Source organism: Lepidochelys kempii, chromosome 5 (assembly GCF_965140285.1).
Source record: "Lepidochelys kempii isolate rLepKem1 chromosome 5, rLepKem1.hap1, whole genome shotgun sequence".
In the NCBI taxonomy this organism is placed as follows: domain Eukaryota; kingdom Metazoa; phylum Chordata; order Testudines; family Cheloniidae; genus Lepidochelys; species Lepidochelys kempii.
Window position 1 is genome coordinate 121,358,235 of NC_136384.1, and position 25,239 is coordinate 121,383,473.

A 25,239-nucleotide genomic window follows, 5' to 3' on the forward strand; every position below is an offset into this window, starting at 1 on the left:
CGAGGCGAACGCCCAGGTCTTCTAGCGGCTCTAGGGGGACAAAACCCCCGCCACCGCCAGGCCCTTCTCCACCGCCTCCTGGGCGGCAGCCTCCGAACCTAAGAAAAAAACGACCTTCCCATACATTTTGGAGGCCGCCACAATAGCCGTGGGTCCTACCACCTTCGCCAGCACCTGCACGTACGTCTCCATGTGGGGCGAGGCGGGCACCAGGAGGCAACGGACACCGTGCCTCCTGGTCAAGGTGGGGAAAGGGGCCCTGGCCGCTGGTGGTGATAGCGGAGGCGGTGGGTGGGCGAGATGATGAGGCGGCAGGCGGGGGGAGCCTGCCATTGCCTGGGCATACGTCCTGGGGACCGGGGGTGGGACGTTCGCAGAGCTGGTGGAGGGAACAGCAGGGAGGGACGCCATGGTCGATGATGAGGCCACAGCGGTGGGGGCAGCCCCTGCCATGGAGGGCCTAGTGGTTTTAGCGGGGCCCTTTCCTTTCTTCCCACCCTGGCCTTTCCGGCCAACTGGAGGGGGGTTCCTAGAGTCTGGGGGGGGCGGTGGACGTAGCAGCGGCAGTAATCGCCCCGGTGCCTCCTGCTGCTGGTGCCCCAGCGGGGGCGGTGGCAGGTGTTTTGACAGTGGGGGGGTGGGGGAGGGCTTGGGGGCTGGGCAGGGGGGTAGGTGAGGGAGGGACAACTGATGTTGTTGACCGCTATCGGGTCTCATTCCCCGCCCTTGTGAGCGGGGAGAGACGGGGAGATACCAAAAGGAGGGGGGGGAGGGGGAAATAGATTAACCGCTCCTCCCTGCCGGGCTGCAGGCGGGGAGGGGGGGTACCAAATGGATTGGACTGGAAGAGGGGGAAAAACAAAAATCGGGGTCCGGTAATAGGGGCAAACTGTGGAATAAACAATCCGGAGTGGGGGGGTGTGGACCCACGCACGTTTGTCCAAAGAGTCTCGTTTGGTCGGCTGTTATGTCCGGTCCGAAAGGCAAAGTTCAAAGCAAACAGCTGGATTCGAAGGCAGATGGCAGGTTGCCAGCAGGGATGGATGGCGGGGGGCCGTGACAGTTGTAATAATGTTGGGGGGGGGCACCGATGGATCGGGGGGCATCTCCGTGCCACATCCCCTGTGCCACCACAAACGCAATTAAACCACAGTCAAACTCCCCCCCACTAGAGTATAATTCAAAAAAATTACTCAGTCTTACGGCCCCCTCCACGATGATTTGTAGCTTCCCTGGGTGGTTTCTCTGCTCTCCAGCTTGTTGGCTGTGTACCAAGGCTTCTGGCAGGCCGAGAATGTTGCAGAGATAAGAAGAAGAAATTCCAGGCTGACAGCAAAACGGCTGGGTCCGGGGGCTCCACTCCCCCCTCCAGGTAGCAGGTCGGCAATCTTCCCTCCCTCCTCTGGGGATTTCAGCTAAGGCAAATAACTGCGCCTGAGCGCAGGTGTGTGGGGGGGGTGCTGGCGGCAAGTTGGCAGCCGACCAGCACTCAACGGCAGCAAAGAAAAAAGGCAAAAAAACAAAACAAAACAAAAAAGCGTCTGGCCCGGTCGGGGGGAGGGGGGGCGAGGACACTAAGGCAGGGTGAAAAAGTAAGAAACATCCAGGCCAGGGAGCTTTAGGAAAGAATAGAAAGCAGATAGCTGAGGAGCAAGCGAGGGAGGTCCCGTTTCCCAACAGGGAAGGTTCCAGAACAATCAGGAACTTTCTGGAAACAATTAAGACAGACAGGCTGATTAGAACACCTGCAGCCAATCAAGAAGCTGCTAGAATCAATTAAGGCAGGCTAATCAGGGCACCGGGGTTTAAAAAGGAGCTCACTTCAGTTTGAGGTGCACGTGTGAGGAGCTGGGAGCAAGAGGCTCTAGGAGCCGAGAGTGAGAACGTGGACTGTTGGAGGACTGAGGTGTACAAGCATTATCAGACACCAGGAGGAAGGTCCTATGGTGAGGATAAAGAAGGTGTTGGGAGGAGGCCAGGGGGAAGTAGCCCAGGGAGTTGTAGCTGTCACACAGCTGTTCCAAGAGGCACTCTAGACCGCTGCATTCCACAGGGCGCTAGGCTGGAACCCGGAGTAGAGGGCAGGCCCGGGTTCCCTCCAAATCCTCCCAACTCCTGGTCAGACGCAGGAGGAGTCAACCTGGACTGTGAATTCAGAAAAACGGCCAAGCTGACAGCTGCCGTGAATCTCCAAGGCAAGCAAATCCGCCAATAAGTGCAAGACCCACCAAGGTAGAGGAGGAACTTTGTCACACTCTGAAGAAGAAAATAGCTGCTTTTAACCATTTTAATATAAATGAAACAAGCACAGAACCAGTTTTCTTACCTTGTCAAAAAAAATTTAAAACATTCCCTTTATATTTTTGGTAGTCTACGCTTAACACAGTACTGTACTGTATTTGCTTTTTTTCCCCCTTCTGCTGCTGCCTGATTGCAAACTTGCAGTTCCAAATGAGATGTGTGGTTGACTGGTCAGTTCATAACTCTGGTGTTCATAACTCTGAGGTCATACTGTACCTCCCTTTTGATTACTTATGCCAGGCAGCTTAAAAATATGGCAACAATGTGTGGGCGTACACAAATTTATTGATGTTCAAGTACCACACAAGGTATTTTTGGCCATTTCTGCTACACCCTCAGAAGCTTCTGTTACATCTTTCAGCACACAGGTTAGCTGAATGGGACAAAGAACAATCTAATTCCACAGTGTCCCCAACTGCTGATAGAGAGAAGCCATTGCATAACCACCTGTCCCAGACCTGAGAAAATGTGCAGGAGGGAAAACACATGAGGCTCTTCCCTCCACCCGGCTGCTAAAGATGGCTGAGTGTAACCTCCCTAGAAATAGAGCAGCAGACAAGCTAAATGTTTAATGAGGCCAAAGCATCACAAATTGGTTATCTGGCTTTAGAACACCACTCCCGCTCCACCCCATGACTGATGAACGGCTGCCAGAGAACAGCTCATCCCTCATTAAATATAAGGATATTATCAGCAATGCTCATCTCACTACAGGACTGCATATGGTTGAGCAGCAAAGAGCACTTCCACAAGCAGGCAGATAATCAGTGCAGGGCATGGAAACCAACGAGCTCTCAGCCACAAATTGAAATTATGCCAGTTGGTCTCCCTATACCAGTCCTGCCTAAATCAGAGCCCAAACCTGAGGGGAAGCAGGTTTGCTGAGTCTTTCAGAAAGGCACTGGTACTTGCCACAGCTGTCAGTACACTCCCGAGTCCAGCAAGGGCAGGTGAGAGCACAAGAGAACGTGCTCTCAGGAAAAAAGGGCGTCTTTTCTGAGTTCAGTATTACTCGTGGGATGCTATATCTCAGGGGTGGCCAACCTGTGGCTCCGGAGCCACATGTGGCTCTTCAGAAGTTTATATGCGGCTCCTTGTATAGGCACCGACTATACCCTTCCCCTTTCCCGCCCCCCAGAGCCTCCTGCATGCCACAAAACAGCTGATCAGGAGGTGCGGGGAGGGTGGGGGAGGCGCTGATTGGCGGGGCTGCTGGTGGCTGGGAGGCAGTGGGTGTGGGGAGCTGATGTGGAGGACTGCTGTCATATTACTGTGGCTCTTTGGCAATGTACATTGGTAAATTCTGGCTCCTTCTCAGGCTCAGGTTGGCCACCCCTGCTGTATCTGATAATTTCAAGGGGAAAGGGTCCTATTCTGACTAATTATTCCAAATAATTAACTCTTCTAGTTCTCTTGGAAATGCTAACAGATTTAACACAACCAGAAGACAAGTATACATATGTGGGCTTTCTAGGTGATTTCAGGTCTTACAAAAGTTGTAGGAGTTACTTGCAGGCCACATACCTCCAAACCATGGTGCTAAAAAGCTAAAATCCAGTAGGAATTAGTCACTGTTCATTTTGTCAGTTCTCTCCTTTTCCAAACCAACCTCCCTACTAGAAACCATAACCCTAAAAGCCCCAGGGGGAAGGTCAGGTTATACAGTACCTCTCAGACTCAAACAGATAATCAAGAGAGAAAGGACAAAGGACTGAGTAGACATGGATTCTCTATTCCCAGCTTTGCCATTGACTTGAGTCATTTATTTGCTCAGTGCCACAGTTTCCCCCTCTAAAATTGAAAATAATGCTGCTCACCTTGCAGGCATTGTATTAGTAGGTTAATGTCTGCAAAGCACTTTGAGCTCCTCAGATGGAAGGCGCTATAAAACTATTATCTAACGGATCCTGAATGTTATGAGATGGTTCTGCTGCTCACCTAAAAGTGACAGCAAAGCAGTTTTCTGCCTGCTCCCACTGTATCCCAAGGGATCTGAGATGCTTGGCTTCTCCTTTGAGCCTATATGGTATTAGGATATGGCCATACTCAAGTTTCACATGTAGCCTTTGAAACTTTCAGATTTGTGGGCAGGATAATGGCTTATGATTAGGCTTTCTGCTGGGGGATGCGTCCCCATAGCTGAGTTCATGCATCCACACCACCACATTTATACTGGGGCAGCCTTGACTTTTGGGAACTCATTTTTGTATCTGTACAACAGGACTTTCACCTTGGCATTTCAGGGCTAACTCTTCCCAGATGTCCAGTTGTACATGGACGCTTCTGGAGGCCTAGATTTCAGCACATATTTCATCAGTGTCTGGAACACTCAAGGGATGGCTTGTGCTCTGGATTGCACAGGGCTTCATTCAATGTATTATTTTTCTGGAATATTTTTCCCATTCCAGTGTCCATTTAATTATTTTTCCCCTTGAGACTGGAGTGGAGGAAATACCCAGGAGACTAAAAGGACGGTCTTTTAGAGGGCTAGACTATCATCCATACCATCAACCATGGAACAGTTCCCCCTACAGCATGATAAAGGTTTCATGGTCAAAAAGCCAATTAAGGGTATGTACACCCAGCACTCAGGAATGAACATCACCCTCTGCTTTTCACGCACTAGCCAGTATCATGGCTACCTTTTACAAGGTAACAGGGTAACAAACTCTGCCACCAAGGACCTTCTTGGCTGCATGGATTCCTTTGCATCCTGCAGAGTTAGATAACTGTCTGCTGGGCCAACTTCCCACTTGCTTGTTGCCCCTGAAAGACCTCAGCCCCTGCCTAATGGTTTCCATTTGCACCTCTGTTTTTCAAAAACATGTCAGTGCATTCTGGGATCCCCTGGCATAAGGTGTCCAGTAACACATCCTGTCCAACTACTACTTTCAAAGATTACCACCCACAGTTCCCCTCAAGTGAAGGGTCTCTTGCCTCTCCATGTGGACACAACTCGAGTCACTCAATACCAGCACCTGGCTTTACTGTGCACTTCAGGATTAAATATTTCCATATTGGTGAGCTAAGTCTTCTACTCTTACTAGACTCCTGGATAGCAAGTTTCAGGCCTTGAGAAGATGGCAGCTTGCTTACTTTCAGATCCATGTTAAGCTTGAAAGGAAATCCGTGCTCCAATGCAAGCTTGTGTCCCCTCCTTACTGAGTTTTGTTTTAAATGCTCTTGTGTCTGCCTTCATCTCTCTTGTTCTTCCCCAACAATATGGTTCACAGGTATTTCGGTGTCATCTGCACCCTTATATCTGGCTATATGGTTCCGGCACCATAATATTGTGGATACAAATATGCAGTTGGAAAAACCTATGGTTTTCAATTCCACTACCATGGAACAAGACATGGCTCAACTGATCTAGGCATGAAAGATGATCATCTTATGTTCCTTGCTCACAGGCATTACAGTGCATTTTGATGTAAACATTGTGCACATTGCTATCTGATTAGACACTGCAGCTGGACTGATCTGGTGAAAGGCAACTGGTCTAAATTCAGGCATTTATTCCTGTCATCAGGCTCATCTGGCCAACAGTGAGGATAAAGTTCAGGGCCATCACACATGGGTTGCTTGGCTTGTTGCATCCCAAAAGTTTGCACCTCTTGGACCTATTGACTGGGCTGGGGTCTACTGGATAGGAAGACCAGTTAAGCACAAAGTTAGTAGTATCTGTGGTGGTTGATCCCGACTGCAGGATGAAGTACTTCCCTCCCATGCCGCTAAAAAGGTTTTTAATCAGTTGGAGAAGCAAGGCTGGGATCTGGTGGGTGTGACCCCATCTCATAGACTTGGCACCAATCCACCGTCCCCATGCTGATAGGGGTCAGCCTATGGGAATTCCCATTTCCTCAGGGTGAGATAGGGCTACAGCTTTGCTTAGCAGCCTGTTGGGAGTGAAGGCCTGATCAGGAGATCCTATATGTGACTGGAAACATTCATTATTGTGAGCACAGAAATTCAGGGGAGGCCAGTAACTGCATTAAAAGTATCTCTCCAAAAACAAGACCGGGGGGGGGGGGGGAGCCTGATAACAGTCTTCCAATATGTTAAGGGCTGTTATAAAAAGAACTGTGATCAATTGTTCTCTATGACTACTGAATGTAGGGGAAGAAGTAATGGGCTTATTCTTCAGCAAGGGAGACTTAAAAAGTTTTTCCTAATGTCTAACCTAACTATAAGGGTAGTTAAACACTGGATAGGTTACTGAGGGAGGCTGTGGAATCCCCATCATTGGAGGTTTTTAGGAACAAGTTGGACAAACACCCATTAGGGGATGGTCTAGGTTTACTTGGTCCTGCCTCAGTGCAGTGGGCTGGATTTGATCACCTCATGGTCTCTTCCAGCCCTACATTTCTAGATTCCATGATTCCCCCACTTCCCTTTCAAGACAGATGCCTTGTACACCTTTCCTTTGGGGATTATTTTATTTCATTAATGAAATTAAGGCCTTTTTCACCAATTTAAACACTAACACTCAAGTCTGTCCTCACGGACATCGGTCTCCAGCAGCAAGACAAAACATGATGTTCAAACAGCTATTTTTTAAAAGGCTTCAGCTCTCTCCAGAGCAGCTTCAAAAGGACTGCTCATGAGGAGAGAGTAAGATGTGAAATTCAGCTTAAAATAACAAAAAATGTTCAACATTTTACCCTGACTTCTTTTTTTGCACTCTGATTGGTATAGTCATATGATGGAAGCCGACATGGCAAACAAGTTCCAAGCTCTGAGCTATAAGGTCATGGCCAGAAAATTTTGGTACATCTGCACAGGGATAAAAGACCCATGGCACGGCCGCAGCTGGCCCAGGTCAGCTGACTCAAGCTCATGAGCTCAGGCAGTGGGTCTAAAAATTGCTGTGTGGATATTCGGGCTTGGGATGGACCCTAAGCTTTGGGACCCTCCATCCTCACAACCCTAAGTCAGCTGACCCAGGCCAGCCATGAAGTTTTTATTGCATGGCCTTTTGCTGTGTAGGCATGGCCAGTTGGCAGGTTTCAATCTTTCCACCTTATTTTCTCTTTTCTAAAGATCAAGTGGGGGCACAAGGTATGTTTCTTTATGGGCTTGTCTATGTTGTGCATTAGACGACACCAGAGAGGTATAAATTCTCGTATGCACTAGCATATTCTGCACTAACTGGCCTGTGTATTTGTGCACACTAAAAAGTTCCCGAGCGTGCACTGATGTAGTCTGTAGGGAACTCTTAGTGCACACCAGCAGGGTCCACATGGGCCAGTTAGCGTGCAGCACATTGTGTGTGCTAGAATTTACTCTCCTCTGGTGTGGGTTATTGCATCATATAGACAAGCCCCACATCTGCAGAAAGTCTTGGAAGCTTACAAATACTAAAGCCTTCTGAGTTTGCACTGTCCCTCCCCCCACCACACAAATATTTCTCCAAGAGTTAGGTGTGTTAATGCAACAGGCTAAACTTTCCTGTTTCAGTCTCTTGGTGAAAAGGAATGATCCTGTGATTAAAACACAGAGCAAGGAGTAAGGAGATCTCTTCATTATTTTCCAAGTGTTTTGATGCCCCTGATTACACAGTGTTTTATAAGTGCCATGTATGTTCAATAGTAATTATTTACATCAGAAGCACAAGGTTGTAAAGAGTGTGATTTTTGTTCATGGATTTAATCTCATTTAATTTTAAGCTTCCTGGACCATTCACATTTCATTTTAATTTTAGTCTTTGTCCAACATTTGCACCTCACATTTGGGCCTCAAGAGTTTGAGAGGTACAATGTATGAGAAAGCAAGAGAAAATGTTTTCTGATCCACCTAGGGTCCAAAAAATGAAATGAGACTCACACACTGACTTACTTCTATGAGTTATAAAGGTTCCAAAGCATCATACCTACCTTCTGTCTTAATTGCTATAGTAATTAGGGCTGAGGTCCCCTTAGAGGATGCTGTAGTAATGTTCACCATGTAGTTAGCACCGGAGTTCAGCTCTAAACACACCTCTGGAGTCTCTTCACCTGTTGTGAAGTTAAATATCATTTCACGAGAGAATTCCTTCTGGTACCATCTTCGTCCCAATATACGAAACTGTTGTGGGATTTTTTTTAAAAAATGAGATGATTAAATTAGCAGTGGAATTCCAAAATTTAGAATGCTGGTTCACTAAAGTCACGGCAGCCTACTTATCTCTGCTTTAATGGGACAGAAGTATGTGCTGAAGAGCTTTGCTGAGCAGAGAGGGTTGACTCAGAGCCTTAATTTGTTCCCACCTACTGAAACGATTATTAAAATAATTAGCACTTGTCCTAGGCACTACCACAATACAAATCAGAATAAGCCACTCTCCACCAATGCTAACGCTATTATATCTGCTGTTAATTTTCCTGTACTTTTGCATATTTTTCTCCGCGGTCCACAAAAGCATCAACAGTTGGTGAACAACAGTGAACTAGAAGCTTCCATCTCATCTGACCTGCCTGGTGCAGTGAAATGAATGGCCAGGGTTTGTTTGAGATTAGGGCATGGATGAGGGTGATCTGATGGAGACTCAACATAGACAAGACTGCAGACCCTGTTACGCTTAACTATGCCTTTGTCACCTCCAGACTAAACTACTAAGAAGTGCTCTAAATGAAGCTGTTTGGAAGCTGAATTTAGTGCAAAATGGAACTGCTCAGTTACGTGCAGGAAGCACATTATCCCAGTGGTCTTTAGTTTGCACTCACTGCCTATTACCTGTTCAGTACAGATTCAAGGAATTGGTTTGGACCTGTAAAACCCTGATTTCAGGCAAGACTACTTTGTACACTGCCTCTTCCCCACCTCAGTTGTGAGCAACAAATGCATTCAAGCTAATGGTTCTTGTGGTGTATAAGAGAGGAGGATAGTGGCAGGTCATTTTCCAGGAATGGTCCCCAACTTTGGGATTTATTCCCAGTCTGGTCTGCTAGAGCTGGGAATTTTTAACCATCTGAACATGCTGTAAAAGTCAACTTTTTCTCTGGGCTTTTCACTGGGATATCACCATTGCCTGAATGTGGGAATTATCAGCATCGAATTATTAGTTTAAATTATCCAGGTTGGGCAATTCATTTCTATGCCTTTATATTTCACATTTTATTCTTATTTTTGCATATTTAAATATTTACAGAAGTACCTAGAGCTAAAGACAGGCCCTTTCAAAAAGTCACATAAATAAAATGAATCACACTAAAACAAGTTCTTTAGATTAATCTATTGAACTGGATGAGAGGTTTCAGTATATTCCTTCATTGCTCAAAACAAAAGTTCCCAACATCCGTGTGGGGCAGGAAATATGATCTGGTGCTCAGAGCCATGGACTGTGAATTAGAAGACATGGGTTCTGTTCCTGGCTCTGCCACAAATTTGTTGTGTGACCTTAGACAAGCCACTTTGCCTCTCAGTGACTTCAATGAGACGTAAGCATGTGTATAAGTGCTCTGCTGAATATGGATAATTTCCTGAACCAGAGCCTTAATTTCTTCCCACTTACTAAAATGATTAAAATTATTGTCATATGTTTGTACAGCTCCTAGCACAATGGGGCCCTGGTCCATGACTGGGTCCCCTAGGCACTTCTGCAACACAAAATATACAACAAACGACTCTCTCCCAACACTGTAGTATCTAACGGTACTATACCTGCTGTTAATTTCCCTGTAGCTTTTCATATTTCAACAGAGGTGTGCTCAAGCATTAGGGCCTCAGTCAAAGTTTGGTGAACCCTTTACCCAACCTGATGACGGGGATGTATTTTTTCCCCTCAGTCATTTACCCAGCCTCACTGAAAGTGCTATATGGTTCTTACTAGAATGAAAGAGCAATTTACCCTTTATTCAACACTATAGCAGACCCAGCTAAACAAATCTTCAAAACTGTTCAACTGCCCAGATTAGTTCCAAAATTCCCCCTCACATGCACACACAGAAATTGTGTCTCACTTACTGTGTATGTTTCCTTTGTCCCAGCTCTTGCAACTTTTCTCTGCCACTTCACGCAGGTTTCATTAAATATGGACACATTGCTGAGCAATTCCTCTTCTGCATGCAGAAAAAGAAACACCAAAGGGAAATTTCTGCTGTTATCTTTACAATAAGCTCTAAGTACCATTCATCTCACCCTCTCTAATGTGCTCTGTGATGTGCCTCTTACAAGGGATAAAATAGGGCATGCAAAAATAGAAGGGATGTTTTAATTCCACTCTGTAGACTCCTGAAGTTATGAATATGAGATCAAAGTGAAGGAGCAAGTACAGCTCTAGAGATTATTTTGCTGAGTACCAATCTGGCACAGAATGCCATGAATAATGAAAACAAAAACAAAGCTAGTTAGGTTTTGGTTTTTAGTGTATGACAGTTTCACTTCCACTGGCTGGAAAGTCCTGAAAAAGGACATGAAAGTCTATTCGTATCACAAGAAGACGACACTACTTCTATCTAGGCATTTACACCATGCTCATCTAAATGGCATCTTGTTTTAGGATTCTCCATTCACACTTGATCCTTCTTATATTGGTGGCCAATCCAGTATGAACAGGCTTTGGGAAGAAGTCTAGTTCTGCCTTGAGCACTCCGGCTAGTGCAGTATGTATGCCATTTGCATACTATGCTGGAATGAGCAAGTGTTTCTATATTCAGGGTAACGCACTTCACTAATGTGTGGGTGTACATGTAACAACACTGTCCTCTAGAAGCTGGAAAGCAAGAACAAATGTGTCTGATCTATAACTACTGACACCCACCAGAGAGATGCTCTCTGAGCTCAAGCTGCAGAGTGACTATTTTTGGATCTCACAAGACTGACTGGTTTATGGATCTTTAAATTGGTGTATGAAGCAGCTCTACAATATGAGGACTGCATCAGTTAACACAAATTATATGGCAATAAAAAAGGGAAACTGGATTAGGAAATGGTGCATTCCCAACGAACATTTGCAAAAAGGGAAAAAAGAGGCCTATGAAACTTTAAAGAAAACAACTTTTAAGAAATCACTTTAGGAAGGTTCACAGGATGATGTCTAGACTTGAAACAGTGCTTGCGGTCTGGGTTCATTCATTCTTTCATTCTTGATTGTTTTTTAAAGCATCCTTTTTATCTTTCTTCCCACAAGGCTATATACTTAGTGACGCGTTGTTATTAACAGTCACACTTCTACAGCATTGTAAATTCACAGGATATTTTGCATATCATGTAAAAAGATGTTTTATACCCCAAAGAAAATGCAAATCAAAAAGAACAAATCTTCCAGTACTTTGTCAAGCAAATCTCTCACGGCTGTCAATGGGCATTTTGCCAGAATACAGACCATACGGTATTTATCCCTGATTTAGACAAGACAATTAGATATCCTCTTAATGCCCCTGCACATCTTCCAATAACTCTGATGGGTTTTGAGAAGGAGCAATAAGAGAGGAACTTACTCCCTTAACGTGAATATTTAAGACTGATTGTCTCCTAGATTTGCTCCTCTACATGTCTTCTTCAAACCTCAAATGTCTCTCATTGGAACAGTCAGAATTCAAACCAAGTAAGCCTGTTATTATACACAGTCACTGCTCTAGAAACTTAACCTACTACTCTTATTATTATAATTTATTTGTATGATTATGGCACCTAGGAGCCCCAGGACCAGGACTCCCTTGTGATCGGTGCTGTACAAACACAGAACTAAAGTCAGTCTCTGCCCCCGAAGAGTTTACAATTCAAGTAAAAGACAAGAAACACCTGATGCATACCAGACAGGCGGAAGAGTACAAGGGAACAATGAGACAATGTTCAGGAGAACAGCACTTACCAGTTGCTGGGAGCGTTATGGGGATTTGTAACACAAGCTTGGTAGATGCCTCAGTGATAGTCAGAGTGTAGTTTACACCCAGCGGGAGAGGCAGGCACACCTCTGGGTTCTCTTTCTCTGTGGTGAAGTTAATCATCGTTTCATGGGAGGACTTCAACAAGTATCCCTGTTGTTCCTGTATGTGAAACTATCACAGAAATAAACCAAACAAACTTTCAATAAGATCCTCAGAAAAACTCAGAGCTTCACACAGCTGTTTAAAAATCACGTCAAATTACTAACTTTTTTCACAGCAATTTTTTTTTTTTTTTAGGATTATTAAAACTTCCACTAAAATCTTTCAGCCCAAACCTTATTGTTCTTTCCAGCTATTAATAAAAATTACATGTCTCACTCACGAGGTAGGTTTCCTTCACCCCAATTCTTCCAGAACGTCTCCTCCATTTCAAACAGGTATCATTAAATACTGAAACATTGCCGAATCCTTCCTCTTCTACAGAACAGAAGAAAAGAAAAAGTCATAGGCTCTCAAAAAACATTGCCCCTACACCGAGGTACAATTCCTCCTTATTGCATTTAAAAGCTAAACTGATGTTCTTGTTGTTTATAATTGATTATTTGCAGTAGCAGTTAGAAGCTCCTCTGTGCTATGCATGGTACTAACTAACACACTATACGAGGGCGCTCCTGCACTGAAGAGATGACAATCCAAACAGACAAGACAGATGAAGGGCCGGAGGGGAAAGTGAAGCTCTAAGCAGCAAAGTAACAAGGTCACACAGCAGGTCAATGGCAGGGCTGGGTCCCAGACCTGCACTCTCTCCAGTGGGTCACGTTGCCTCTATAGTCTCTAAATGTTCCCCTCAGACCTGTATGGTGGATTTCAACTCTGATATTCTGCTCTGGTTTTATGCACTTATGTCTCACTATTAAGAATAGGAGAGCCAAGCACACACAGAGAGAACAATGTTGGACCCAAACTACACCTTGCTATTCTAAGTTATTTTTTTTCCCTTAAATGAATTGCATTTTATCTTGTTTTTTAAAATCTTTTTAAAAATATATGTTTATACCAGAAAATATTTTCCAGTAGTATCATCTTCTGCATTCGTATTTGCATTCAATGTACAGTTACCAATACAAAAACACGGCAAGTTTCATTTAAGCAATAAAACACACCACAGACAATGTATTTCTGTACACCTCGGATGATGCCCAACAGTGGAAAACTGAAGTTCTGACCATATACCTCTTGGTCCCTCCCACACAGCTTCCCTCCAGCAACTAACTGGCCTGACCATATCTCATGGTCCTTCCTTTCAAGGCCTACTTGGCCTGACCATACTTTATGGTCCTTCTCTCCAGCAACCATGTCATCTAGATTCCTCTAGAGCTTTGAATCCAGTAAATGCGTTACTCCCCACATTGGCAATCCCTCACCCACTTGACTACAGCCAGAATGAATCAGCCACATGAGCATATTTACTTTGAGCTGCCTTCCCTTAACGCTAACAGCTAGGTATATCAAACAGCATGCCACTAACCAACTGTCTTGATTGTGACAGTGACTGGTCTTGAGGGCTCAGGAGACACTACAGTGATGTTCACAGTGTAGTTCATGCCTGCCTGTAGGTCTAGACACAGCTCTGGAGTCTCTTCCTCTGCTGTGAAGTTAAACACTGCTTCATGAAAAAATGCCTCCTGATGCCATCTTCGCCCTTGTATGTGAAACTTTTGAAGGAAAAGAAAGCCAACATTTCAGTTCTATAGCACTTGCTGTGTATTTTATGAATGAGAGTATTGCAGTCAGCATGTGTGTTTTCTGTAACGCCATGCAACCACCAGCATATTCTCTCATTTTATCATCTCTCACCATCCTATCACCTTACCCTACACAATGCAAATCTCTACTCCACCAACAAGCCCCTACTCTACTCATGGATTCGATTCTGTATTTGCAACTACATTCGTCTTGGCGTATTGATTGCTTTTTTATTACGTTAATCCATTTGTTCCTTATATTCTGTTGCATTAACCATTGTGCAACCCTGTTAACAGATTCTCTGCTATTTTCATTAAGTTGTTGCTCTATTCTCTATCATTTTCACACTGACATGAACCTGCTGGCCTGTTACCAGACACTGTGTGGACACGCAAGGCAACATTCAGCCAGCAGGACTCTGGAGAAAGGGAGCCGGAGTCCATCTGGGAGCAAGAGCTAGAGGCAACAGCCTGGAGCTGACCGTGGAGAGAAGGCCAAGCAGTTTAGGGACTGGCGGGTTGACAGCTGATCTCAGAAGCAGCCTATCACTGGTAAGGGGGCCACCAGTGGTAGCAGTGGATGGTGGATAACCAGGAGTGGGCTGTGGGGATGGACCTGAGCAAGATTACAGGAGCTGGATAAAAGGACTGAACTCTGGCTGGGGGGGATCTGCAGGCTAGTGCATGATTATCTCTGGCAGAGGGGCGACCTGGGGGGAGATTTCCTGAACTAGGCTTGAGGAGCACCAACTTGATGCTCCTGTACTGCACTGCCCTTAGGGGCTTGACTGGGACCTGTTGTGTGTTACAAATAAAAAATGACAAATGTATCTTAAAGCCAGGAGTAACTGCACTGTTTATCTATGGCAAAAAATAATAATAATAAAAAGCACATATAAGGCAAAAAATAAAGTCTGCAAGTGTTTACTGAAACCCACCAAAGCCTAATACCTGAAGCACTTGGCGCACCTATGGCTCTTGCACTGAGTGTGTGGTATACCCAGAACACTACCAAACCCCTCAGGGACCGGGTGTCGCAGCACTCAAAATGACTCCCTATGTTGGGGTCCATTACAGTATGTTTGTTGCCATATTAATTCATTGGCTTCTGCTTCACAGGAGTCCTCCTGCTGCAAACGTTTCAGTAACTTCACCAAATAATTACTGCCAGAACTCCCATCAAATAATTACGGACTTTGAAGGCCACACTTTCAAGGGGCCCTCTAACACTGGAGCCACTCATTCTCTGCCTGTGGAGTTTCCGCCCATCTGATCTCCTTTCATCACTGCACTCAAATGAGCACAAAAAGGACACTTTTTGGAAGGAGGAAATAGCGCAAACTGGGGACTACGTGGGAGGAAGTCAACAGAATGCAGTGTGGAAAATACCATTTTCAGCCAAACTGCCAATGTACCAAGGGATAGTCCTGTAATGGAGAAACCCCGATCATCCTGTCTTGCTTACCAAATACACCATCTTCAAGTTGGTTTCTCTAGTGCTCCTTCTCCACTTCACACAGGTTTTATTAAATATAGACACATTCCCAATGGCTGCCTTCACTGTAGGGGGAAGAGGGAAAATGAAAGTCATGCTAGATAAACTGAAAAGATACAGAAATAACAAATAACCAAAGTTAATATACACTACATTTGGAACCTCACCACATTAATTACCAGTGGTGTGTACTGAGGACATGGGAAACTAGCTCAGAAATACAAGCATTTGGGTAAAGAAAATCTCATCATCACAGGGAAAAAAGGCAGGTTAGAAAAAGATAAGTGAAATCAGTCTATAATAATCTACATAGAGAACCAAGGTATAAAAAGAACCATTAATGCAATTCACATTAAGCAAGACATGTATTTAGGGGTAATATGTTCTCCCATCCCTAGTGATGCATAGCCCTGAAACTGAGAGTTTAGGATGGGACCTTTTTCCTCCCTTAAATTCAGATTAGATCTTTGCATGGGGATGCTGTGAAGGCCAAAACTAGAACTGGGTTTAAAAAAACAAAAAGTTCATGGAGGCTAGGTCCATCAATGGCTATTAGTCAAGACAGTCAGGAAAACAACCCCATGCACTGAATGTCCCTAAGCCTCTGACTGCCAGATGCTGGGACTGGATTACGGGGACTGGATCACTCAAATTGCCCTCTTTTGTTCATTCCCTCTGAAACATCTGGAATCAGCCACTGTCGGAAGACAGGTTTCAGAGTAGCAGCCGTGTTAGTCTGTATCCACAAAAAGAAAAGGAGGACTTGTGGCACCTTAGAGACTAACAAATAAATCTGTTAGTCTCTAAGGTGCCACAAGTCCTCCTTTTCTTTTTGTCGGAAGACAGGATACTGAGCTAGACACACCACTGGTCTGACCCAGTATGGTCATTCTTATGTTATGTTATCATTGAGCCACACTTCGCTTAGATCATCCAGCATTGAGTTCCACAGGTTAGTTATTCACCGTGTAGTAAAGTGTTTCCTTTTAATTGTTTGCTGCCATTTCACAAAGAATAATTAATTATTCTATTTAAAAAAATGAAATTCCCTGTATTTTAAAGATGCTGGGATGACAGCCCAGGAAATAGTAGTCCTCTCTTTAAGCCACAGACTGGCCTGAGCATAGGACAGCATGAGCAGCAGTAATGCAAGTTTCCCCACCAGTATACTCTTCCCCCCAATAACTCTATAACTAAGGGTATGTCTACACTACAAAATTAGGTCAATTTTATAGAAGTCGATTTTTAGAATTTGATTTTATACAGTTGATTGCGTATGTCCACACTAAGAGCATTAAGTCGGTGGCATGCATCCTCACTACTGTGGCTAGCATCGACTTACGGAGCGGTGCACTGTGGGTAGCTATCCCACAGTTCCCGCAGTCTCCGCTGCCCATTGGAATTCTGAGTTAAGCTCCCAATGCCTGATGGGGAAAAAACCTTGTCACGGATGGTTTTGGGTACATGTCATCAGTCACCCCTCCCTCCATGAAAGCAACGGCAAACAATCTTTTCGTGCCTTTTTTCATGGGTTACCCATGCAGACGCCATACCATGGCAAGCATGGAGCCCGCTCAGCTCACCGTCACCACTGCTGTTGCAGCAGACAGTGCAATAGGACTGATAGCCATCCTCGTCGGACATGTAGCTTGGCCATCTTCTCTGCCCAGCTCCTAGCAACTTCCAGGGCATGGTATACGGCTCCACTGCTTCTGCTGCAACTCTGCTCTCCTGTGAGCTAGAGGCTTCTGCCTCAGGCTGCTCTCCCAGCCAGCAGCACCGCGCGATCGCGCCTACCCCTTGCTCCCATGGCTCATGAAGCCTGGACTTTAGTAAGGAGCAGTACAACTATAGGCTGAGCAAGTGCAGAATGGTGGTAGAATGTGCATTTGGACATTTAAAAGCGCGCTGGCGCTGTTAGTCAGACCTCAGTGCAACCAACATTCCCATTGTTATTGCTGCTTGCTGTGTGCTCCATAATATCTGTGAGAGTAAGGGGGAAAACGTTTATGGTGGGGTGGGAGGTTGAGGCAAATTGCCTGGCATCCGATTTTGAGCAGCCAGACACCAGGGCAATTAGAAGACCACAGCAAGGCGCGCTGCGCATCAGAGAGACTTTGAAAACCAGTTTCATGACTGGCCAGGCTTCGGTGCGACAGTTGTTTGTATTTCTCCTTGATGCAAACCCACCCCCTTTGTTGATTTTAATTCCCTGTAAGTCAACCACCCTCCCCCCTTCGAAATAAAGTAACTATTGTTTTGAACCCATGCATTCTTTCTTTATTAATTAAAAAAAATGAGATAACTGACAAGGTAGCCCCGGTGGGGTGGGGGAGGAGGGAAGGACAAGGCCACATTGCTTATTGAAGCCACACTAAAAATCAAACTGTTCGAGTGACAGCCTTCTGTTGCTTGGGGCCATCCTCTGGAGTGGAGTGGCTGGGTGCCCGGAGCCTCCCCCCCGCCGCGTTCTTGGGCATCTGGGTGAGGAGGCTATGGAACATGGGGAGGAGGGTTGGCAGTTATACAGGGGTCTGTGCTCTTGTTGGCTTTCCTGCAGCTCCAACAGACCCTTCATCATGTCCATTTGCTCCAACAGACACTTCATCATGTCCATTTGCTACCCATTAGCCTCAGCATCACGTCCTGCCTCTGTTCTTCGTGCTCACTTAATTATTTCCTGGCCTCTGCCACTGAATGCCTCCATGCATTAAGCTGTGCCATATCAGTGTGAGAGGACTGCATGAGCTCAGAAAACATGTCATCGCGAGTGCATTTTTTTCGCCTTCTAATCTGCGATAACCTCAGGGACGGAGATGATAGGGGGAGCGCAGAAACATTCTACGCGCTACGATTCTGGGGGGACTGCATGGTCCACCTGTGCTGCTGAGTTTGCCACGCTGACCAAACAGGAAATTAAATACGAAAGTTCCCGGGGCTTTTCCTGTGTATCTGGCTAGTGCATCGGAGTTCAAAGTGCTGTCCAGAGCAGTCACAATGGAGCAGTCTGGGATAGCTTCCGGAGGCCAATACCGTCGATTTGCGTCCGCACTACCCCAAATTCGACCCAGCAAGGTCAATTTTACTGCTATTCCGCTCGTCGGGCAGGAGTACAGAAGTCAATTTTAAGAGCCCTTTAAGTCGACAGAATGGGGTTGGTTGCGTGGACGCAGTCATTTTTAAATCTACCTAACGTGGCTAAATTTGACCTAACCCCGTAGTGTAGACCAGGGCTAAGATGGAACAGCAATTTAGTCTCCATGCCTATTCAAGCTTTGGCCTCTTTGCTAAATTGGAGACAAATTTGTCATTCCATGCATTGCAAGGAGGATATCAATCCAAGCAGCAAATCTTGGTCACTACCAACCTCAGCCAGGCTCAAACCAGTGATTTAGAGCTGAAAGGTTCTGCATCCCATTACTACAGATGGTCCAGAATTGGACCCACTTATCTGAACGTCCGTTGCCCAACTCCTAGCCCCAGATTTAGAGGTTCAGATAGATGGGTACTGAGATCCTAAGTCCATACCTGGTTTTTGTTTTGACGAAGTAGTTCCCTGAGCCGTGCAGTCCCCTCAATACATTCTTTTATAATTTTGTACATCCCCTTGTTTCTCTCTTATGCAAGAGCTTAAACACAAGTGTCTGAATAGCCTTTATTATACCAATTTGTTATTTTTATATTCCTCTACTAAATCTCCTCATCCATTTCTTCTTTTCAGATTAAATAATCCCTTCTTTTAAAATCTCTCCTTGTATAGAAGTTACTGCTTTTGTCTGCTCTGAAAACACCCAACCCATTAGCCACGGTCATTTCCCTTTATTGAGCGTTTTCTATTTGTGATGTCTTTTTTAGATAAGGTGACTGAAATTCTCTGAAAAACTAACCAAACATTAGGCAGGAAACCTTTTTATGTAGCTGTATTCAAGTATAATTTTATCCAAAAGATCATAACAAGCCATAGAAAATCCAACCCCTATTCTAATTCAGCAATAAATAACCAAATTGTATATGCTTTCAAAAGACAGTATTTTTCATCTCTTTCTCTTGTATACTGCAGGTGCTCTCTTAATGGCCATCTTGTTTCTGTGCAACTATACAAGAACTGATGTTTAATCAGTGTAAGAAATATACTATCCAGTACCATGCGATACGAAGGCATCTACTCTCTTGTCTAATGTACACTAGGTATGTACTGTGATTAATAAACATAGCTGGCTGTAGCATGTAAGTAAGGACTGAACATGCTTAATATCCACTTCAACTCAAGACTCCCATATGAAATAGGAGAAGTTGAAAGGAATTATTTCCTTTAGTTTAAGAAAAGGAACTTGAACTTGTCCTTAATGTAGAAGGCCACCGGATGACACTGTTGTTCCATAAAATTCAAGTTCAAAAGCAAAGCTGGTACTGTAAACCTCTTAATCTCTACTGCATCCAGCCCAACATCCACCTCAAGTGGAAGATTTCGGAAAACAGGAGGTAAAGGGATGGGGACCAGGGCAAGGGCATGGAGGGAAGTGCTGGAGGAGTCAGCGGTCATGAGAGAATGCAGGAAGAGGGAAAAGAGGGGAAGTGTCACAAAGGCTGGTAAAAGTCAGGGAAGGGAGCTGGTGGGAAGAGATAAGAGGGAGAAAAACAAAAGGAAAGAGAAAAATGACCTGAAGATGAAATTGGGAGCTAGAAGAAAAAAAATGGGGTGAGAACAAGAGAAACAAAGAAGGAAATGACTCTAAGGCTAGGATCTTATCTATTCATTTTCCAGCACTTATTAAATTCTCTGGCAGAAAGCAGAGAGCTCACTTTAAACCAGCGCACAGGGAGGAACTTTCATACCGAATATGGTCAACCCAGGCATAGGTGCTGGAACTAGGAGTGCTGCCACACCCATGGGTGGTGGGTGGAGCTTCCAGCTCCGCCCCTTTCACCCATGCCCTCCTCATGGCTGGAGCCACGAGACCCCCTGCCTCCCCTCCCACGGCCAGACCCCAAGCCTCCTGCCCCCGCCGCCCAGAGGAGCCCCAGGCTGGACCAGCCGAAGCCCGAGCCGCCCCTGTCCGGAGAAGCCCGGGGCTGGCTGCAGTCTTGGCATGCCTCCCCTCCCTGGACCCAACCCACCCACTGCCCAGGGGAAAAGCATCTGTAGAAGACGTTTTGATATGCCCCAGGCAGGTTCTGGGGTGGCTGAGGAGGCGGCATGTGCTACTCAGCCACCCCGGAACTTGCATGGGGCATAATAAAGCAAAAACTTCGCCGCCAAACCCCACAACTGGACCCAAACCCCGCTGAGCCTCCTCTGGACTATTATACCTGCCACCCATGGCCGCATCCTCTGGCTTGAAGTGGTTTCCATCATACACAGGGTTTACAATTTGGTTCAATGGCTCTCAGCACCCCCACTATACGAACTGTTCCAGCACCCCTGAACGCAGTGGAAAGGCTGAGTCTTCAGACAGATAAACGTCCACATTGTCTGGGCACATCAGCATTCTCTCCACTCGCCTACTTTCAACTCAAACACTGCCCGCACCTACAGGGCAAGTATAGTGCCAGTGTAACCACCTCAGCTGCCATGCTCTAAAACAGGGGTTCTCAAACTGTGGGTCGGGACCCCAAAGTGGGTTGCAACCCCACCAGGGCTGGTGTTAGCTCTGGGCCCCAGCAAGTCTGAAGCCCATGCCCAAACCGTACCACCCATTGCTCTGGCCCCACAGCCTGGGGTGGCAGGGCTCAGGGGGGCTCAGTCTTCAGCCCCCCCTCCTGGAGTTGTGTAGTAATTTTTGTTGTCAGAAGGGGGTCATGGTGCAATGAAGTTTGAGAACCACTGCTCTAAGGGGACCACTTTTATAGCTGAGGGTAGTTCAGTTTCCCTGATCAATGCAATCCTTGAGTTCTCTGCCTGCTAAGACCATCAATGACACTGCCAACTGGTGCCATTCATAGTGACTGATGGTTTTGTGATGCAGAGAACAGTCTACCAGGAACATACCTAAGACCACCAGCTCCTTTCATATGTGTCACCAACCAGCCCTCAGATGGTAGCGACTTAGGGCCATGACTGACCTGAGCCAGATCAGAATCTGTGGCTTAGCGGTAAAAGATTCTGTAGCCCATTGCAGACAGAAACACCTGCACAAAACAAACTCCACTTCCATTACATTCCCTTCTAAAAAATAGCTAAAAGAACATCCATACACTCAATTCACGCATAAAGACAGCTTTCCCTCAGCCACTTCCACACATTCACAGGATTTAGGACAGAGAGGAAAAACAAATACTTTCTTCTCCTTTTCTTCTCTTTTGCTTTTTTCATTGCAGCAACGTATGCAAATGATACACAACAGATGCTATCTGCTACTACCTTGTAGAACACACGTTCAGGAAAGATAATCAGAATTACAGAAAACAGTGTTTCAGTGATAGCATCTATCCAAGCTTTTCTAATGCACCTATTACCATAGAACCTAGACACTTTCTTCTCCATAGTTCTCTCCTCTTTTATGGAGTGGGCGGTGTTTATGGACAGTATTTATTTGACAAGGATACAGCCTATATATTCTCCATAACTTTTTATAGTATATTATGGGAAGTGTTTATGAGCATTTTCATGTTTAATTAATTATTGCTTATAAAGTTTCAACAGAACCCTAACTATGAAGCTGCAAGGGGACTTCCACAATTCAGCTTAACTTCTCCCTCCACAAACTAAATGTGCAGATAGCTCACAGACAAATTGCAAAGTTATAGGCAGTCATGTAGGAAGAAACAGAGGGAGAGCTAATGATTTACTACTTCCTTCAGTCTAAAAACGTTACCAGGATACAACAGGGGCAAAGTAATTCATAGGTTGGAGCAAAGTGACCAAAAACAGGAGTAGGAGATGCAATTGTGATCATGTTCACAATGGAAAGATATATTAATTATACAAAAAGTAATGGCGTCAGAATGGACTGGATTAGGTGGGCTGGATTAGGTGGATTAGGTGGGCCTACCATGCCTGGCCTCCCCCGACCTGAAAGAGATTTCTGAATTAAGAATTGATATCTGCAATCAGAAATTCTGTAATTATTAACTTGGTTTCAAACATAAAAAGCTAAAGTAGCCTGCTGAACAAAAAGATAAGACTGTTTTGTTTTTTGTTATAGCTGGATCCTATCTCTTTGATCTAAGAAACAATGGCTCCTATAAACGCAGATTCCACCTGTGATTTTCCAGGCCACTAAAGAAGTTATCAGATTATCAACTGTCTGGATTTAATGTTTCACATTAGCCCTTTATGAGAACTTGGACCAATCAGATCCTTTTAATCTCTCACTATTATTATTCTAAGTGTTTGACGGGGGTCGGACTCCCAGAAAGCTGGGGGTGTTGAATCAGTGCCCTCAGGTCTGAGCGACACCTTTTCTAATTAGATTCCGTACTGATGAGGATGAATTATTTACACACAGCTGGGACTAAAAATTAGGTGTGCAGCAAGAGGCTCACAGAAGCATCTGAATAGGAATATGGAAAACTAACCCCTTCGTTGTGGGTTAGAAACCGCTGACAACAGCCTTGCGAAATTGTCATGAAAATAGACCACATTTACACACCAGCCCTTTGCTATAATGATAGAGGCAAACATACAATTAGTGATATTTTACTCAGTCTTTAAAATGTAACTCACCCTGTGACCAGGAATAGACATAGCAGATATTTAAGGATTCCAGCAGTCAGGCAAACCCGCAGGTGAGAATGGTGAGAGTAGCTGGGCTGTTAGGGTGCAGCAGGGAGGCCGGGGGAGAGAACACCTACCTGCAGTTTAAGAGGGTGTAGGCTTACAGCTAGGACCAAAGACTTTGCCTGGCTACCAGGGAGCATGTGAGGCCATCAAAAGTGGGTACACAGGAGGAAACTGTGAGGGAAGGAAAGCCTGGTTCAGGGATCAAAGAAGATTCTGATGGTGTCCTATTGCGGGAAGTGACACAGTTAGTGAAGCTGTCTCTGTTGGAAGGGAAAATCCAAGGTAAAATGCTGATTATGTTTGACAGATTCCAAAATGGATGACTCATAGGTGATACACAGGCATGGCCACACCAACAGGACAACGCGCTTTTGTCAAATCATAGCAGCCCCTTGCTCTGGCAGGGACAAAGGTTTTTATTTAAGAAACAACCCGTACAAATGAAATGCTTTGTCTGTCTGTTTGAATTCTCACTATTGATAACGCCGGTTAAAGTTTTCCCATTAAAAAAGAGGGTTTAGTAAAAATGTTCACAGGGAAATGTGATTTTTGTCAACATGTTTCAACTTCACATTGTGAAATTTCATAACAAAACAAAAATTTCTGTTCACTTTGAAATTTTTGTTTTAGTTTTCAAAAACTAAAACATTTTTGAAATTTCAAACATTTGTTTTTCCCTTTCTCCCCCTTTTTTGCCACTGAATAGACTAGAAGGAATTATGTCTAGGATTGATTTTTATATGAATCTTTTCCTTTTATATCCTTTTCCCTTTTCTTACTTTGTAACTTTTCTAAACTTCCTCAAATCTGATCATGCTTTCTGCCCTCTACGTGGATACGAGTGTTTTTTCCCCGTGGCAATGTGTCTGTTCCCTTCCGGCACAGTGTTTTATCCTACGTACAATACAGATAGCATGAAATATTTTTCCCTGAAAGGATCCATCAGACAACTACCCTCTCTCCTGCAAATCCTTCAAAACAAATTTTTGTTTCAATGCCTACAAGAAATGGCATTATTATGTGGCATTTGGTTGCAGCTCATATTTATTTATGTAATAAAACATTTTAAAAAAGAAAAAATATATTTGTTCATAATAATCCCTATATTCTGAGAAATATGCCCTTCTACTCCTCCCTTTGTATGTTGGCTTAGATTGCAAGTTCTCTGTGGCAAGGCCCAATTTCATCTCTGTGTTTGTGCAGTGCCTTGCACAACAGTCCTGAGGCAGGAGTCTATGGGTGATATACCAATATATATTTATCTCTCGTGTATCTGTTTTACTCCCATTCCTGTAATATCTGAGCTTCTCATAAGCTTTAGTGTATTCATCATCACTGCTTCCCCGTAAGGTAAGGAAGTGCTATGATCCCATTTTATAGATTGGAAACTGAGGCACAGAGAGGCTAAGTAATATGTCCAAGATCACAAAGGGAGTCTCTGGCCAAGCAAGGAACTGACCTCAGGTCTCTAAAGTTCCAGGCTAACACCCTAACCACTGGGCCATCCTTTCTTTCAACATTCCAGACGCAAAGGGCCTGTGCCCTGCTTACTGTCCTACGAGACTATGCCACTATTTTGAAAAGTTTTGTCACAAAGTTGCAGTGAAACAATCTGAGGTGCACCTTAAAAGAGACCATTAAAAGGACAGTCAGCTCAAAACTCACATCACTATTATTACCATCAACATCCTAGAGCTCTAAAAATCACAAGAGCAAAGAACAAACTGTATTTCCTCTAGTTTTTCAGTTCACTGTCTGCGCTCCGCAGCGCTTTGCATATGGCGATTTTCTCCTCTGTGTTACTAGTCAGATTTACTTCCTAGTAGCAGGACCTCAGCTTTTTTATGCACTGCTCTGGGAGCCCACACGCACACTTTCCCCTGTACAAGAACAATGAATGTAACAGTGCAGCCAAGGATTCATAGATTTTCATAGATTCTGTCTCAGAGGTTGCTTGCTTTACTGCCAACCAATTACTTCTCATTTTATATACAACTGTTTAATTTATGAATTTCTAAGTAATATAATATTAATCGTTGTCAAATGAAATGTCTAGCGTTTTGAGACGTACTGATGAAAAGCACCTATGTAAGGGCTAACTATCAATCATCGTTATTATTAAAATTCTGATAAGATCTTATTTTTAGTGGACACTTCACTTAGATTTTG

At 44.7% G+C, this 25,239-nt stretch overlaps 1 protein-coding gene across 19 annotated transcripts in view; it reads right to left on the bottom strand.

Moving 5' to 3' along the window:
* Positions 1-25,239, bottom strand: part of SUSD1 (sushi domain containing 1) — a 113,119-nt gene that overhangs the window by 56,129 nt on the left and 31,751 nt on the right. For all 19 annotated transcript variants that reach the window (XR_012159126.2, XR_012159127.2, XR_012159128.2 and 16 more), the window contains 6 exons: positions 15,318-15,412; positions 13,636-13,822; positions 12,490-12,584; positions 12,092-12,278; positions 10,243-10,337; positions 8,175-8,364 (listed from right to left, as the gene is read on the bottom strand). Coding sequence is in view for 16 of the 19 variants with exons in the window: in XM_073345628.2 (XP_073201729.2) it covers positions 8,175-8,364; positions 10,243-10,337; positions 12,092-12,278; positions 12,490-12,584; positions 13,636-13,822; positions 15,318-15,412 (849 nt within the window). In the remaining 3 variants the exon portion in view is untranslated. The remainder of the gene's footprint in view (positions 1-8,174; positions 8,365-10,242; positions 10,338-12,091; positions 12,279-12,489; positions 12,585-13,635; positions 13,823-15,317; positions 15,413-25,239) is intronic.